This window comes from Poecilia mexicana, unplaced genomic scaffold (genome assembly GCF_051168715.1).
Source record: "Poecilia mexicana isolate PSO_F unplaced genomic scaffold, ASM5116871v1 scaffold_3, whole genome shotgun sequence".
In the NCBI taxonomy this organism is placed as follows: Eukaryota; Metazoa; Chordata; class Actinopteri; order Cyprinodontiformes; family Poeciliidae; genus Poecilia; species Poecilia mexicana.
Genome location: NW_028263372.1, coordinates 14,796,155 through 14,813,713, shown reverse-complemented (window position 1 = coordinate 14,813,713; position 17,559 = coordinate 14,796,155). Strand labels below are relative to the sequence as shown.

At 40.2% G+C, this 17,559-nt stretch overlaps 1 protein-coding gene across 10 annotated transcripts in view; it reads right to left on the bottom strand.

The window, feature by feature from the left end:
• Positions 1-397: 397 nt before the first annotated feature.
• The window catches only part of baz2ba (bromodomain adjacent to zinc finger domain, 2Ba), a 72,365-nt gene continuing 55,203 nt past the window's right edge, over positions 398-17,559 (bottom strand). For 3 of the 10 annotated variants that reach the window (XM_088004212.1, XM_088004209.1, XM_088004213.1), the window contains 25 exons: positions 15,512-15,734; positions 14,858-14,950; positions 13,071-13,132; positions 12,749-12,814; positions 12,017-12,082; positions 11,724-11,768; positions 10,796-10,828; positions 8,766-8,831; positions 8,279-8,419; positions 7,641-7,895; positions 7,028-7,251; positions 6,528-6,602; positions 6,204-6,438; positions 6,039-6,101; positions 5,025-5,169; positions 4,085-4,905; positions 3,742-3,994; positions 3,510-3,665; positions 3,239-3,399; positions 2,808-3,136; positions 2,089-2,224; positions 1,864-2,010; positions 1,342-1,643; positions 1,033-1,176; positions 398-681 (listed from right to left, as the gene is read on the bottom strand). In XM_088004212.1, the coding sequence (XP_087860338.1) occupies positions 525-681; positions 1,033-1,176; positions 1,342-1,643; positions 1,864-2,010; positions 2,089-2,224; positions 2,808-3,136; positions 3,239-3,399; positions 3,510-3,665; positions 3,742-3,994; positions 4,085-4,905; positions 5,025-5,169; positions 6,039-6,101; positions 6,204-6,438; positions 6,528-6,602; positions 7,028-7,251; positions 7,641-7,895; positions 8,279-8,419; positions 8,766-8,831; positions 10,796-10,828; positions 11,724-11,768; positions 12,017-12,082; positions 12,749-12,814; positions 13,071-13,132; positions 14,858-14,950; positions 15,512-15,734 (4,398 nt within the window). In that variant the 3' untranslated portion in view covers positions 398-524. The remainder of the gene's footprint in view (positions 682-1,032; positions 1,177-1,341; positions 1,644-1,863; positions 2,011-2,088; positions 2,225-2,807; positions 3,137-3,238; positions 3,400-3,509; positions 3,666-3,741; positions 3,995-4,084; positions 4,906-5,024; positions 5,170-6,038; positions 6,102-6,203; positions 6,439-6,527; positions 6,603-7,027; positions 7,252-7,640; positions 7,896-8,278; positions 8,420-8,765; positions 8,832-10,795; positions 10,829-11,723; positions 11,769-12,016; positions 12,083-12,748; positions 12,815-13,070; positions 13,133-14,857; positions 14,951-15,511; positions 15,735-17,559) is intronic. The other 7 variants (XM_088004210.1, XM_088004215.1, XM_088004218.1 and 4 more) reach the window with 5 other exon arrangements.

Below are 17,559 nucleotides of genomic sequence, written 5' to 3'. Positions count from 1 at the left end.
TTTTGTTGTTGTTGTTGTTGTTGTGGTGGTTTAAATTCAAAGCAGTTTAGATGATTCCTCCTTTTTCATAGAAAATGAAGTGGACCTTGATTCATAAATAATTATTACAAAATTAAATACATTCACTATAATACGATTAAATAACAAAAGACTATGTACAGGTAGTGGAAAGTATTCTAGAGCAGATACATCAGTAGGATTCATTCAGTGCAGTGTTCTGAGACAGGGAATGGTATTGCACTAGGACACCCCATTTCTCTGGGACTCTTTGGGGCTTTTATCCCTGTTGTAATAAATCCAGCGCACCTCATGTAACAACGTTTTTTTTTTTTTATTCTTTTTTTTTTTTTGTATGGTGATATCTCTCTTAAGCACACAATGGATTCCTTATGAAGGAGCCGACTTTTTCTTCCATCCTGCAAAAAGCCACAAACTCCGTCAGAAAAAAAAAACAAAAAATAGAAAATAAAACCTGGTGTTCCGTATGAAACGTTGAATGGGTTCACAAGGAGAGTCTGAACAGTTTAGTTTGTTTGCTTCAGAAGCTCAGTCCAGCGCTTCTCAAAAAACTTCCTCATGTTATGACCGGCTCGACCAATGTCCGAATTATCTTCATTGAATTTTTCACAGTTATCAAAGACCAAGTTGACGTCGATGATGAAAGTCTCCAGGTTTTGATACCTGAAATAAAGGGAAACAATCATTAAGCTGGAACATGTTACCAATAAAATGCTTTTCTGTATAAAAGATATTACGACAGATCTTAGCCTTCAAACACCGGATCAATGAAAACCACAAACTATGAAGAGATGGATGGATGAAAGCTTCTATATCCTGTTTTCTTTTTCTTAATGAAGACACTCAGCCATATATTTTTTTTTCATCCTACAGAAACACCCTTGTAAAAGCAGATAAAGCATTTTCTAAGTTGTTCCAGCACGTTCCTTCCTGAAAAACTGGCTTTAAAATACATGGAAATCCCCCGCAGGTTTAAAGGAAGAAAAAGAACAAATAGAAGCGTTGGGAACTCACTGGCTGCTCACAAGCTTCTCACGTATAGTGGAGAAGTCCATCGGCTTTTTTATGACCTTCCTGTAGCCAGGGACCGATTTTAGGTTGACAGGCGTGAGAAAAGGCCATGCATCCTGATGCCGCTCCAACTCTGCGAGAAGTACTCTGTCGGGAACACAAACGCAAAGACAAGAATTGGTTTTTGAGACGTAACAAGCTCTTGATTACAACAAAGAATGTGTGATGATTTTAGTTACTTTAAAGAACTATTCAACGGAAAAAAAAAAAAAAAAAAACGACGACAAGAGCGAACACGCCAAGGGCAGATACCTGCATAATCCCAGGTCTCTGTTGTTGTCTCTTGCCGTCTTGGCCCGTTTCACACACACAGGGCTCTCCTGATTGGCTGGTATCAGAGCAGGTGAAGCCTCCTCTGTTTTTCTCTTCCTGCTGGTGTCTTTTGATCCTTTTTTGGGCGTGCTGCTGGCACTGACTGAATCCTCCTCTGATACCTCCCCGTTACCTGTCTGCTTCACGTTTTTCTTGGACTCCCCGCTTTTTTTGCTGCTTCCTCCGCTAGAAGCTACAGTTTTGGCTGGAGGCTTTTTGGTCTTTGGGGACGGACCACTTGCCTGTGAAATTGAACAGTTAGTACACAAAATCTTTAAAAGTGTTGCGTCTTGAAGTTGTCGATCAACTCAATTTTCGAATTATAAACAATTTACATGGCTTGGAAACTGTTGGGAGATCACTGCATCTATTTTTAACAGCATCGACGGTATGGATCCTACAGGATCCTGAAAATCTAAACTAAATGATATGAGCCCCATTATACTATTTACACTGACATACCGTTGAAATGCAGGCTGGACAGTACCAGTCTCCTTCGGGGATGCTGGTGATCTTGGGTTTGTGACAGTAAGTGTGACACCCTTTGTCACAGCCGTCGCACAACAAAAGGAGGTCCTCATTGTCCCCCTTTTTGCACATCTGACAGTACTAAAAAGACAAACCTGTCCATTAAAACAAGAAAGCTCTTCCCGAGGTTTGTCTATAACCTTTGGAGCATTTTCTTACCACTTTCATGATAGACCTTTCCCAAGCGATAGACTTCTGCAGCTGCTGGATGCACATGGCCAACTGGGCGGCACTGCGGACCTCACTCAGAGCCTTCCTCCATACCTTCATACCGTGGGCTACCTCCTCCTCACCGCTAAGAGAGGACAGGAGGATGAGGATCAAAAATGCACAACGAAATAAGGATTTATGGGTCTGTTTTCACACAAGCTGCTTGGTATCAGTTGAAAAAAGTTGCCAGCAAGACAGCAGATCATTATGAGCTCTGGCTGTGCAGAGACAGGCATGAGGGTGTAAGGTGCTGGGGAGAGGTACACACCCATTCTGTCAGGTTAAAGGTTCGCTCATGCAGAAAGTTTGAGGGTTTGTTAAATTCTGGAAGCCAAAGGTTTGCTCATAATCAAGGTTACAGAGTAACAACACCATGCAAATGATTGTAGGAAACAAAAGTCCAAACAACACTGAACAATGACAATGTGCAGGAAATGAAACTGAGTGAAGCCCCTACCAACCTCCCCCCCAAAAAAACCCCCCAAAAAAACTCCATGAGACCCAACAAAAACAGATGTACACAAATCTGACAAGCGACCACAAACATCTGCTGTTAAAGCAACCAAGACCCTCAGTTTTGGAGTGACATGGGAAACAAAAAGCACAGACAGAGAGAGGAAGGGGTCTTAGTGGGAGAGTGGGGAGCTTTGGTTGGAGAAATGACCTACCCTTCCCTGTCAGCACTAGAGGATGGGGCGGGGGCAGGGACAGTGACCGTACCCACATTATCCAGCCTGATCTGAATGGTGGTACCTAAGGGGCTCCTCAGGTACCTTCTCTCGATGTTGCGCTCCAGATCGGCCAGACGTGTCACTGCTATGTCCAGAGGGTTGTCCGGGTGACGCATCACCCCGCCCTTCTCTCCACGTTCCTCAAGATGCTCCTTGGAGTCCTTATCTCCTGCACCTCCTGATGCTGGTGTTGACTTAGTAGGGGGCTTGTGCTCGTAGTACACCAGATCCTCCCGCTCAGACTGAGGATCTGGGTAGGTCCAGCCCTGGATGGGATATCATTTGTCATGTCTTCTGACCAGATGGCGTTTAAACCTATTTTATTCTAATTTGGACACACAACACGAAGAAGGATATCCAAAATTTACCTTGACTTGCAAGCTGGCTGCAGTCACTTTCCTCTCCAGCTCCTCAACCTGCTGCAGCACAGCAATGTCCATTTCCATGGCCTGTTCCTCCACACACCAGCCCCGCACTGACTCCACACTGACCTGGCTTTCCTCAAGCTCCCGGAGCTCAATCATGGCCACTAGAAGATTGCCACAACAGAAGTTACACAGACTCGTATACAAAAACAAAATTGCTAATGCAGCTATCTGGAACATTTATACAAGCAGGAAGACCTGTTGCATTACTCACCATCTTTGTGTTTGGTGCAAACCTGTGGGATTATCTCCAGGTATTTCTGCATCTGCCGCTGGAGGCCCCGCTCCCGGATTCCTCGACTGTGGAGAGCATCAACCAGTGCCCGCAGCTGTTCGATGTGAGACACCCGCCACCAACCTGTCAGCAGTTCTGAGACAGCAAACACACGCGATCCCATTAGCAGAAGTTGGTGTTTTGTCATCACCAACGCGGCGAGGTCACTCACCTTCTGGAATGGGCCGAGGTGCAGGGTGGTCAAGCGACTTCGGCATCTCCAAGGCGGAAGAGGGCATAGAGGAGCTTTTCTCAATGCGAGGTATAGGTGACTCACTCTTACTAGAGACACTTGCTGTTGTGTTGCCCTCCAGGGAATGACCTGGCATGGGGCTGGGGCTACTGCACAGAGGTAAGCTGGGACTTATCACACCACTAGGCCAGTTTGCAAAAGAAACCCCAAGCAATGAGCCCCCTGACTTCAACTAAAAGAAAGAGACAAACAAACTCTTAGTAAAATTGGAAATAAAACTTCAATGGCATCCATTATGTTTTATTCTGGACATCGGCCTTACCTGCAGGGCAGACAAAGGGTAGTTGAGGAGACCAGTTGGGTGATGCGGGCTAGCGGACGCAGAGGCAGCAGAAGGCGTGAGAGGTAGGGCGGGGGAAGGAGGTGGAGACCTAGGTCTGCCTGGTGTTGAAGACGCCTGAGGAGAGCCACGCGGCGCTCCTGGCGGAGTAGTGGTAAGAGAAGAGAGGTCACAAGGGTTGCGAGGAAGTAGACTGAACCAGTGCCCACTCCTCTCGGTCAGAACTCTGAGCAACTGGTCATTGGCTTGGAATATGAGGTGTGGAGATGGCACAGGAGAGGAAGTCGGAGGAGTGTTCCCTGGGCTTTCCTGTCGGACGGGCAGGCAGGGGAAAGATGAAGATGTAGAAGCCGGAGGAGGGATGTTTGTAGTGTCATTAGTGGTCACTAAGGAAGGAGTTAATGCTGCTGCGGGCTCTGGGGTAGTATGATTGGGGGAAGGTAATGTTTCTTTCTTGGAGGCATCAGAAATGTTCACGGGACTGATCTCTTGTATCCCAAGTGGACTCTCCTTTTCCTCTGCCTTTAGAGATTGCTTGCTAACGTCTTTGCCAACGTTTCGGAGTGTACACAATTTTGAGATGCAGCCGGCCTGCTGGTAGAACAGAGTCTGAGTGGTTTTCTTTCCCTCATGTTCCTGACCCTCGTCTTTCTGTTGTTCCAAGCTCTGTGTCCGAAGGTTCTGTCCATCGAGGCTGCGGGGTTTCTCCTTGTGCAGTTCAAACTCCTGGGGTTCCTCTTTCACCTTGACCTCTTCGGCTGCTCTTCTCCTCCTCTGCCGCTCCTCCTCCAGTTCCTCTGGGGCTGAGGAAAGAATAACAAGAGTATTTAGCGCAAATATTTTTGAAACAACATGCTTTCCAAATACCTTGAAGAGGATCAAAAGAAATATGCTAATCATGAGTGCTTTGTGCTGCCTCTACCTTCTCCACTCTCCATAGCTTCAATGAAGACCCCTCCGCAGTGTGGCAGAACCCAGTACCGGCGCCGATACCGGTCCTGACCATACATCATGGAGCGCAGGGAATGAGATATCTCAAAGAGCTTTCTTCTGGTCTGATGATGTTGCTGCAAAAATATAAAGAAGCCACATGATATTTTGTTTAACTTCAATATTTTGAGAACATCGAGCTAAATTATGCTGTTGTTCCCATGATTTTACAAATATATGACTACCCTCTCTCCCTTTTATTAAATAGGAGGATCAGCCACGGTGTTAGCTAACAGTGGTAAAACTTATCAAAATTGTCTGCTTTCCAGCAATATTTCAAACTACTTTTGCTGTTTTGACAAAATAAAATGCATTAAAATATGTGAGAGTTTTGGGAATTCAGTGATAATAACAGACATGTTGAAGCTGTGAGCTTGACTCACAATGTTTACATGGTGAACACTAACCATGAATTCATTCATTTTAACCTGGGTGACCTGAATCTAGAACTCGTTCCTGTCTAGGATAACCGGGCACAACAATGAATATGAAGCACTGCACAACACGCTGATGGGGTAATTCAACAGGCTAAATAATATCCCCATGCCAGCACACATATTCATAGAATACCGTTTTAAAATGCGCGCTAATATATTTTAAGACATCATAGCTGATGTGTAGTTTAATTGTGGGACTTGTTTCTCATTGTGCCAATTGTCTATCGAGATGTATTCAAAAACTAGAAGGAAATATTCATGTTGACATGAAAATAAGCACTTCATAATCATGTATAGTAATATAACAAACAGCAGTAATAATTACTGCTTCTGTGCTTTATCTCTTTGTAACTGACTTCCCAGGAGAGTTGTTTAATCTCTGAGTTCTGCATGCAATCACACATTATTACCAACAGCCAAGCATGCATAATTTCTCTGTCTCCTTAAACATTTATGGTTACAGTGATTAGATTCGTCGTACCACATACTCATTCTACAGAAGAGTGTACCTTAGCTAATTTCTCTATTTGCTTCTCAAGCTCCTCAATGCTGGTGGCCTGGTCGACTTCATCCTGATAGGAGGGGAGGAAAAAAAAACCAGCAGATGTCTGTAAGTGATTAGAATGAGGTCAATTTTTATAACGAGCATTAAGTTGCATTCATTTTGGTTTTACCTCGTCAAAGGTCTCCACTTTTTTTACTTTTTTAATTTCCTCCTCCTCCTCGTCGTCGTCGTCGTCTTCTGCCTGGTCATCACTGTCATCATCGTCATCGTCGTCATCCTCGCTGTCTCCACCCAGCTTCCTCTTGCGCTTGGCGGCAGAGGATGGAGTGCCAACGGACTGGTTCTCTTCAACACCCGCGCTGGCCTCCCTCTTCCCGGTCCGCTTGGCGTGGATGATCTTCAGCCTGCGTGGAGATCCACAACAACTTCAGCTGGACCGCTTTATCGAAATTAAAAGATGTGTTCTTAATACCGACATTTGAGGAAAACTTACTTCTTCAGTTTTCCTTCCATAATGATCTTGTCCTTCCTCATGTTCGCCATTTGATCCAGATTCTTGTCAATCTCACTGCAACAGGAAATGCATTACTATAAATTAAACTCGTGCTTTTAATGAAAGTTGAGATTAACAGGCAGCTATAGAGAGGCAGAGAAAAAAATGTAATAGCCTGTATCCCAGAGACCAAATTACTTGTACACTTTGTTTAAAAGCTCTGCAAATTACTACCCGTTTCTGCAGTTATTAATTGTTTTCCACTGAATAAAAAAAGGGTTACTGCTTGTAAAAAAAAACAACTTCAAAATTAAGCAATATACAGCCCACACATAGATACATGTTGGATTTCTGTTAATATGTTTCACTCAAGCAAACCCACAGAGAGAGAGAAAAAAATGAAACCATGCAGAAAACCTCAAAACCACCAGGTACTTTGTAACTAAAACTGAGAATATTTGCAAAAATAAACAGTTTTAAGTTTGTGCTTCTTCCCCTACCTGATAACTGCTTTACTGCAGGCCAGCTCATTAGCCAAGAACCCCAGAATGGAGGCCTTCTGGGCAGGAGTGTGAGCCTGGAAGGCTTTGGTCTTCAGACTGAGGGCCAAAGGAGCCAGGTCTGTGTTGGAACAATGAGCGCTCATGTACATTTGCAGCACCTCCGAGACGTTATCCCTGTTGATGCCAACGTTGGTTAAGTGGTCCCCCAGCATGGTTTTTGTCTGATTGTGAAGGAGTTGATGAGAAAGACAAAAGGGTCGTGACATCACTTTAACTTTTCGATTCAAGTTGATCAGAACTGTCTTTTGTAGCAGTATTTATTCGTTGAGTAAAAATACGTATTTTTATTTTGTAATTGCAGTTAATCTGTAGTTAAAAACAGCAAATCAAAAGTTCAAACACATTAAGATTTACATTAAAATGGTATTTATTTTAAATAAAAATGTCAAATTTAAGTTTCAAATTCTTTTTTTCAGCCTCTAATTATCAATACAAAACTGACGAAATTTCCATATGCCCATACTATTCAGTAATTACAGGCAATACATAACTATTATGATAATGTAAGTCTTTTATAAAATCCCTCCTGATTCAAATATAAATTCTCTACCTTTTGTCCAGGTGGCAAACCGGGATCACAGACTGCTAGAGAGAGCAGTTTGACCAGAAGGTCTTGAACTTGGCCCATGCTGTCCCCCACATTGAGCAAGCCTTCCTGCAGCATTCCCAAGGTGGGGACATCTGCATTCAAATCAAGTCCTAAAACTTTTCCAAAGCCTCTCAAGAACTGCATGAGCATCAGGCAGTCTGACACTGCCCGTCCAGGGAGGATGAGGCCAGGGATGCGGGAGAACTCTGGGAGAGGCTGGACACGGAAAAACAGGGAAAATTCAGATTGAGACACTGACATCGGCTGCTGTCAGTATCTTGTAAATCTCCCCCCAAATACTTGAATCCTATCACTGCAGTTATTTATTTGGTTATATCACTTTTTTCTATCCCACATTTGACTTCTGCTTAACTTTTCATTAACATTTGTACAGCATCTTGTAAACACCCAGTTTTATTTTGCAGTTCCTCACTTTCACCACTTGAGGGAAGACATGTCACAATCATATGATCTTAACACTGACCCAAGAAAGTGCTCCACTAACTCAGCTCTCACAACAAGTCTTTTGCTCCCAGTACATCATCAGTATTATCGCCAATGCGACTAATAACAGTGTTTATAACAGACAGAGCACCAACCTTATGGTCAGAAAGACACATGTCTTCGTTTGGCTTTTTCAGCTCCCTCGCTATCTCCAGCTCTAGTCGCCGTTGCTCCAGTTTGCGCTCTTTGTTCAAGCGCTTCTCATCTCTTTTCTCCTGCCGCAAGCGTTCACGCTCCTAGAGAGTCCAAAATTTGAGGGAGCATTAGGGACGTGAAGCAAGTGTGTGTGCGTGTGTGAGTGCGTGTGCTTGTGTGTAAAAACAGACAAGGGGCTTTGCATGGCTTTGCTGAGCAGTGTTAGAATTCAGCCCTAATACTGCTGCGCATTCGGAGGAAAAGTGCTTGAGGGCCAGAATCCTTTAACTCGGTACGAGTGTAGGGGGGGGAAAAAAGGAGGAAAAGTGTGCAACGGAAGGAGAGAAAGCAGGAATTCACAGAGAGAATAATGACTTTGCCCCTTTTTATGGCAGTGGCCATGTGGATGTGTGTGTTTCTGAATCCGGTCGTGTGCATGTGAACTACCTCTGCTTTCTTGCGAGCCTCAACAGCCTTCATCAGCATTACATGTTGCCTCCTCCTTTCCCTCTCCTAAAATGGTAAAAAAAAAAAAAAAAAAAAAAAGTGGACGCATTAAGGTGCACGCACTGTACAAACAGCACTCAAGGTCGACTGAGTTGCTTATGTATTCATGTAAAACGGAATTCATTAGAGGCACCATACTCGAACAAACACAAAACAATGCTTCACGTGTATACACTTTTCACATGTATGGTGGAAGCATAAGTGAACAGTACGGTAGTACAATGACAACCAAAAAAGCAACACATAGATGCGATACAAAGTAGATGTGATGACAGGCTCGGAAAAAAAAAAACAACAAAAAAACAAAAGGAAAAAAGAAGCAGCTTGAATCGTTGACGGCGCCTCTAAACTAAAGCTGACACAACAAAAGCGAGAAAGTGCTAGTTCCAACAAGTTGTCTGACGTGCCACACGGTCGTTGCAATCAAAACAACAATAAAAAAAAATTTACGCGAGTCAACGCTGATCTTTATTTTCAGCCTCATTCCAGTAATATTTGGTGAGGGAATGACAAAGAGGAACGGATAGTTAAAAAGCAGCAAAAAAAACAACAACAACAAAAAAAAAAACAGAGCAGTTCCACTTCAGTGGTTTTGGCAGCTGAAGTATTAGCAGAAAATGTGACTGCTGAGGATGAGACATCTGTGTTATTCTTTTGGTGCATGATACACCGCCTACTGCAAAAGGGCACAGGACTCACTGGTGACTGACTATCGTTTTATGTGATCTCTTTACGGTTTCCTGTTCCTTTGTATCAACCTGTCATTCCCTCTGTGATCTACCAGGTAGACACAGTTGCTGCTATTAGGGTTTGCCAAAAAACATTCCCAGCACACAGAGACTAAAACAGGCTGTTTGTGAGGATCGGTTTATCATAGTCATAAACAACCAAACAAATAAACAGCTAGACACCACAAGTTCTGCTCTGCAGTAATAATTTTTTTCCCCCTTATTTGCTTTTTTTTTGTCAACAAATGTAAAACTTTAAAAAAAAACAGGAAAATTTTAAAAGAGGTAATGAAACCCACACATTCTTTCAAGCCTTTAAAAAAAACTATATAGAGAGACTGTCACAAAAACAGGCTTTAAAGGTCAACATTATTTTTATGGATCTCTCTTTTTACCCACTCATTGAACTCTGAATGAAGTTATAAGTGGGGCGAGGCATTGATTTCCTCAGTCCTTCTAAATACAAATAGGCCAATCTTTAGATTCAGCTGCAACTGTGCATTATGAGTGAAAAAAAAAAAAAAGATCTACAAGCAGGAGAGCCAGGCCAAAATAAAACAAACTACTTAGAACCATATTTGTTGTCATGGTGGAATCAAATATGTTCTTATCCTTCTGTGAAATGGGTCAATTTTAACACTAAAGTTCAGACTGTGGGGGTATGTTCCTGGACGTGCCACCACCATGAAGACAAAATGACTCCCAGTAGCTGTTTTCATTCTTTGTGCAAAGTACAGGAACAGTGAATGACAGAGAGGCTGGCATGGGGCAGGTTAAAGTCCAGAACTCTATGGACTGCAGAATAGATGCACGGACGGACAGACACAAGCTCGATCTCTGGGCTGAAATCGTCAAGCACTCATGGGTAACACAGGCTACTCCGATACAACGGTTAGACGATGTGCGTGATGGATGGAAACTCCTCGAGCGCTCTCTCTCTCTCAGACAGTGAGTGTGGATTGCCGAGCAGTCTTTGCAATGCATTTTGAGTAGAAGGGGGAGGACGAGGAAGGGGGAGGGGGACAGAAGCTGCCTGGCCACCGTGACAGGGTCAGTTGTCCCTCAGGACGAGCAGATGGAGGCAGCATACTGACTCTTTTTCTCTTTTGTTGGTTTTGCTGGAAAGCCATGCAGAAGAATGTAGTATGACAGCAGCCAGTGCTACACTTAATGCATTGCTATGACAACCATAACACAACCAGTTACACGATGCAGGTGTTAGATGTACAAAAATAAACATACCCATACCATATCTAGTCTATGCCTCTCCAACTCCTGGCAGAGAGAGTTGGCAAAGTATTATGGAACAGAAGTAATCACCAATACCAATAAGCAAGGAGTAAAACAAAGAGAAATGCTGAAACAAGTCATTAAAAGACACGTTTTGGATCTAATCTCACTCACACTTCATATTCTCACACATCTACATATTGTATTTAAATTTATACTCACACACACACACACACACACACACACATTTAAGGATGTTTAAGGTAAATGAGGCATGGGCTGGTTGATCAGTGGTCAAAACTGCCAATTTCCGTCTTACAGTTCAATGTTGTTTTGATAGGATGGACACATGGAGCATAAAGTGTTGCCCCTCCCCTACTTATTACTGCCAGTCAAGCTGACTTAAAGAAAAATATAACCTACAAGAAAAACAGACTGAGCTGTTTGGAATTTGTTCTAGTCAACACAGACAACTTTGGTGTGAAAATAAAACGAACTTACTCAATATCCTTATGAATATAACTTTGGTTCAAAACTACAGTTTCCAAACTACAAGCAGTAGGTCCGTCAAGCCTCCCACGATGACATCAACTTGTTACTTACAAAAAAGCAGTAAAAAGCAGGTATATTCTGTGGAATAAGGACTTGAAAAATACTTTTAAATTTGACCAGTGTTTTGTTTATATATATTTTTCAGAATGCCAAAAATAAGTGACATAAAATTGTCATTATAATTGTTGCTTTTCTTCTTCAAATTTAACAAATTACAACATGATTTACATTTTTGTTCAAAGTTTCTGTGTGAACAGTGACAGGAGGGAAACTGTGTTGTTTTTACTCAAGGTGACAGTCTGATCCCAGCCCATGCTTAAGCTAAATACATTCTTACATTAGTAATCATTTCACTTGAGAGCCTAAGAAAGTTGTAGTAAAAGCTTACCTGGTGTTTAAGAATCTCCGCCTGCTGCCTCCTCAACTCTTTCTCCTTGAAAGCAAGACAAAAATGGCGAGGAGTGGGGGAATTAATATGCTCCCCTCATGTTAATATCATGAAAATGACTACAGACAGATGGGACTTTTGTTTATTTTAAATGATGCTTTTCATTTGTTTGCTTTGTGCCTTTCAAGTCATAAAAGCCCATTATACATTTTTTAATTAACATAATCATCCTCATTCAAAAATGTGCATTCTAATGTATGCTTCTATAACTTTCGCTGAAATACAAAACATACCTTTATGCGTTTCTCAGCCTCTAATATTTTGGCATTGGCAGCTTCTTCCTTCTTTTTCCGTTTGGCCTATGAATAAAGAATACAGTGACAGGAACACATCAATCAGTCTTGGTTGAGAGCTTTGTTGCACGTAAAGTGACTGTTTGCAGCTTTCTGGCTTGAGCAAAGATTTCCACGCTCCTGAATGCCAGTCAAATTTGTAAAACAGAGGGAATGAATAATGTATCTCTTTAACGTGTAATTGTGAAAATGTTGAAGCCTCCTGTTAAGTGTGGCTTGCCAACCGTGTCAACTCAAAATTGATTTAGTCCTGTTAAAACACTTTGAAGCTCATACAGAATAATTGTGTGCGTCTGCAGATGTGTGACGTGCGTGCAACTTGAAATGTGTGTTTGCGTGCGGCAAACAGCGCTTTTTTTTTTTTTTTTTTTCCCCTTGACCCACTTATGCTAAACTGTTACTGTTGTCTGATAAAAAAAAAGACGTTTCTGTCCAATTTAAATAAGGTCTGAAGAGGCAGCAACATCCATTTTAATATTCAACACCCGTCAACCAAGACCAATTTAGCATTAGTTCCATGTGGAATTATGCCTAAGAAGACGCAACTCCCTCCAATGCATGCTGCTGTTCAGTAATGAGCTTTAGGAAGATTAAAACACTATAGACTTGGGGGCTCCAGCTATCCAGGAATGCTCTGCTTAATCAGAGGTGCTGCTGGATCAGATTCTCTACCTCCAAAATTTGCTGCGCTCTCAGTTCTTTCTCCATCCGAATCTGCTGAATGCGCTTGATCTTTTCCTGCAAGAAAAAAAAAAAAAAAAACATAATCTCTTAATATTTTAGACAGTGGAAGACATCCACTTACAAAATCACTTTCCTACGACTCCATTTTCGCAAGATAAAGTATACAGTAAAGTTTACAAGCAGAAGTAATAACAGCAATTGGAAAGTGGAAGTCAGTGACAAAAGTCAGCATTTGGCGAAAGATTCAGTGCCGAGGGTTTTAAAGGGAGGATAGGAAGGAAAGACAGACAGACTTTTCATCAGCACACACCTGCTGCTTGAGTATCTTGATCTGTTCCTTCTGCTTTCTTCTCTCTTCTGCTGCCATGATGGCTGCAAAGAGACAAGGTAGTGTTTTATCACTGGCCAGAAAAATGATGAGCACAACAATTTACATTTATGAGAATTCATAAGAACAAATGTGCTCGTGCTCAGATCAGAATGTACAATGTGAGCGTCTGAGCTTTTTCACAGCAAGAAAGAGTGAAACACAAACAACAATGCATACAAGAACAAATGTTTCATTAACATGACCTCGTCGTAGAAAAATATACAAAGTGAAAATTAATGAATTGGAGATCATTGTTCTACTAGTTTTTAAATTAGTTCAAATAAGTCGTTATGTTATCTTTTTTAAAAACCCAAAGGCATTCTTGTGAACAACTAATTCATAATTTTGTACTCAGACATATTTAGTTTCAAACACTGAGATGTACATGATGTTTTATACTCCCGCCTTTTTCCCTTGAAAAATGTTAAATTATGTAATCAAATCTCATTTAAGTTCCTATATAAAGCTAAAATGAATAAATAATTACAATAATCATCAAGATCAACACTTATGAACATAATTAACAGTTTACCCATCAATCAAGTAACACCACTGTTTAGGTACGATGGGGTGTCCGTTCTAATTTTCACCTCAAAAAATATATTTCACCTGACTGGTGATTATTATTATTTTTCTGGAGGCGGGAGGAATATTAAAAGACATTTGTGAGAATCATATTGGACAGGAATAATAAGTCACTTATTGTAAGACATCTGAAAGTTCAACTGCCTTTAGCTGCATTTGAGCTCATCCCAGTATAAAAGACCAGGAGTAAAAGCATTTATTTTACTCTACTGTTTTGTTTTTTTTTTGTTACTCTTATCTTGTACTGTCCACATTCTGACAGATTAAATTTCCCACTGATAGGACAAATAAAGAATCATCTTATCTTATTCAGTTTTCCAGGTTTAGGATTATAGAGTTAAAATCATTCACTTTTTTTCTGGTACTAGTGTTTACAATACTACTCCAACGACTTATTAAAGGCCATTGACAATATGTGCAAAACTTAGTTGTATGTTTAACACATGTAGTAAGTTTACAGAACAACTCTTAAATTAAACAGAGGTTTAAAAGTGACTGAAAGCTTGAGCTCATTATCAGATGATGGCATTAAGCTACTGGCAAAAACAGCCTAACAAAGAAATTTGTTTCTATGGAAAAGGCAATAAAAAAGCAAAGGCAATCAACCATATTAAGTAATTTGTATTTGAGCAAATTTTCACATCAAATTAAAGAAGTGATGGAATAAACTTGAAATGTTAAAAACGGTTGAAATGTGGTGATCCATTACACCAGACAGCTCTGGTTTCACTTCTCAATATAAGTGGAGGCTAAGCAAATGATATTTCACTTTTTGAAATTCATTATCATGCATATCCAATATATATATATATATATATATATATATATATATATATATATATATATATATATATATATATATATATATATATATATATATATATATATATATATATATAAAAAATCTATAAGCATAATGAACTAACAGCATGGTAGCAAAAAGATTAGAGTAGGGAGAAGATTAAAGCTTGCGCTTTAAAGACGAACATCGACACAAACAAAGGCTGTAAGAGCAGCATGAGCTCCCCAAAAGGTCCTGCCGGTATTCATACTGAACTCATTCAGATCAAAGTAGTTCGAAGTGACAGTCTGACCAACTGAATAACCTGCACCAGCATGTTTACCGCTCTGTGCTACCTCACCTTGCTGTCTGCGAGCTTCTTTAGCTGCACGTGCCAGCGCCTGCTTTTCCAGTTTTCTCATCAGTTTCATCTGGGCAGCCTGTCGGGCAATTTCTGCACAAAGAACAAAGAAAAGCACTATGAGTGGTAAACTTCAGGGGAGAATTCAACACTGCTGTAATATTCCACAGCGTTTTATGTCTTTCTTTATTCATGTTCCTGTCAACTGCTTCAAATTTGATCAGGAATTATACAGCCACATTCAATGTATTAGAATATAACTAAAAAGTTCATTTATTTCACTAATGTTTCACTGAAATACATTGCATACATAGCAATTTAATTAATGCGATTTTTTTGCTTACACCTCATGAAAATATAACATTTAAGATCAGAATGTAACATCAGACTTATAAAAAACTATTTTCATACAAAAATGTGGGGTTAATAAAAGGTATGTTTAATTTGGTAATTAAAGTAGAAGTAGGTTGTTTTTTCAAAAAGGTACTTTTCTTTTTCTTCAATGGAACAAAGCATGAGCAGGATTCCAACTCTTATCCACATCCTTTGAAAACTAACTAATATCTATTAAAAAATAAAAAATAAAATAAAAATGCTGCTGATACAGATAGAGAAACTTCTCCATCAACATCAGGGCTCATTTCCTGTTCTCACCTTGAGCTTCCAGCTTGCGCAGAAGTTTGACCTCACTGGGGCTGGGCCCTTCTGTTACGAGCTGATCGCCCACGTTGGGGGGCCGTCCCTTCCTCCGTCGACCAGCTTTGGTAACGTCTCCCGCTAGCTGCCGTTCTGAGTTCGGAGGACGACCCCTGCGACCCTCCATGGCCAAAATTCGAGGAACGACCTCTTCTTCCTTCAACAGGCTCCACTGCAAACCCTGGAAAAACAAACAATGGGGAGGACAAAGTGAGCTTAAGCAGATAAAACCATTCTTTTAGTATTTAACTTTGTTTAACAAAGAAAACTATTATATTACTAAGGACTAGCTGTTGCTTTTATATATATATATATATATGAAAATATTCTAATATACTTATAAAGTAAAAAGAAAAAAACTATTATATTTGATCCCTTCTGTTTCCCTTTCCTTCAGGAATGTACTAAGTAAATCCTTTTTTTAATTTATGCTTCAAATGACACACACACACCTACTTTCTTGTTTCGCTTATTACATCATAGACACAGAGTACTGCGCACAAAGTCTTTACCCACACCTTCTTTCTTTGAATTATGAATCCAAGAAGCAAGACTTTTTTTTATGCTTTACTCAAGTAGCGTTGATCAATCATTGTGCAAGCTTTCTGCAAGGCTTTTAAAGACCTTTGAACAATAGCTGCTCTTTTACTTAGTTTTCATAAAAACAATTCAAGCCCAAAATTATTTATACTCCAGGTAGAAATAAATGAAAAATATTGTTTTATACAACCAAGACAATTGTTACTGATAGAAATAAGAAATGTATAATTAAACACTGTAAAATATGTATCCGTATCACAATAATTAACATATCCCACACCTTTTATTTGGTTTTTAATTTAGATTTCAATTTAAAAATTGCAAGTAATATCAATATCTTTATTGATATTACAGCAAGGCTCTCATACCATCACACTAATGTTTTGCTCCCTCCACAAATTCCCTATAAGTTTCAAGTCTCCAAATAGTTAACAGTAAAAATTTAAGATTACTTTAAACCAAAACCTGGTTAGGTATAGTGTGACCTGTGTGGATATACTATACAGCTACAATGCAGCTACTATACAGCTACAATGGAACTGTATATGTACAAAACACATAGTTTTGTGCATATACAGTTTCTCTTAGGAAAATTTTCCTACCTGTTTAACTTTGTAACATTTTGTAGCTTTATAACCACAAACCTTGGTGTAACATGTTGGGATTTTATGTGATAGACCAACAAAAGGTTAGCATATAAGTGTGAAGTGAAAGAGAAAAAAAAAAAAAAAAGATAAATGGCTTTCACAATCTTCGACTAATGAAAGTCTGAAAAAATGTAGCACGGGTTTGTGTTCAGCCCGTTTGCTACTTTGTGCTGGTTTGTTATGCAAGAACCAAATAAAATACACTAAGATTTGTGGCTAATATAAGACGAAAATGTGTTGAAAGGGGTATGAATAAATTCAACAGTGTAGAGTATTTATTAGGTATCATTCCCTACAGCTTAGGTGTTTTGCTGTGTGTGAGTGATTTATATAGCAGTGGTAAGGGACTAAAGAATTTAACAACTTTTTTAAATTAGCCAAGTATTCGGATTGAACTGAAAATGAATAGGAGTGCACCAAGAAATATCATAGAGTGACAGGAGTCTCTGGAAGATTATAACCTCAACTGGCCCTGACCAGTGATCAGCTTATCAAAATTGTAAAAATAGACTTTTATCTGATCAGTAAGAACAACACATGTAAGCTTTACCAAGCTAAACTGACAACAAACACTGTTTGGTGTAGACACAACCATTTTCATTATCAGTGAGGTGTTGAAATATAAGAAGCTGTTTAAATGCAATCTATGTTTTCTTCAACATGTCTGTGGTTTATTCCAGCTGCAAGGCAAGTCAGCCAGCAGACAACAAGAAGGCTAAATGGGCTATGGTAAAGTTGCGTTGTTCTATCCTTTTAAGCATTCAACTTCTGTCTAGGATGGAACGTGCTGGCAGTCTACTGGGAACAATGCTAATTGCA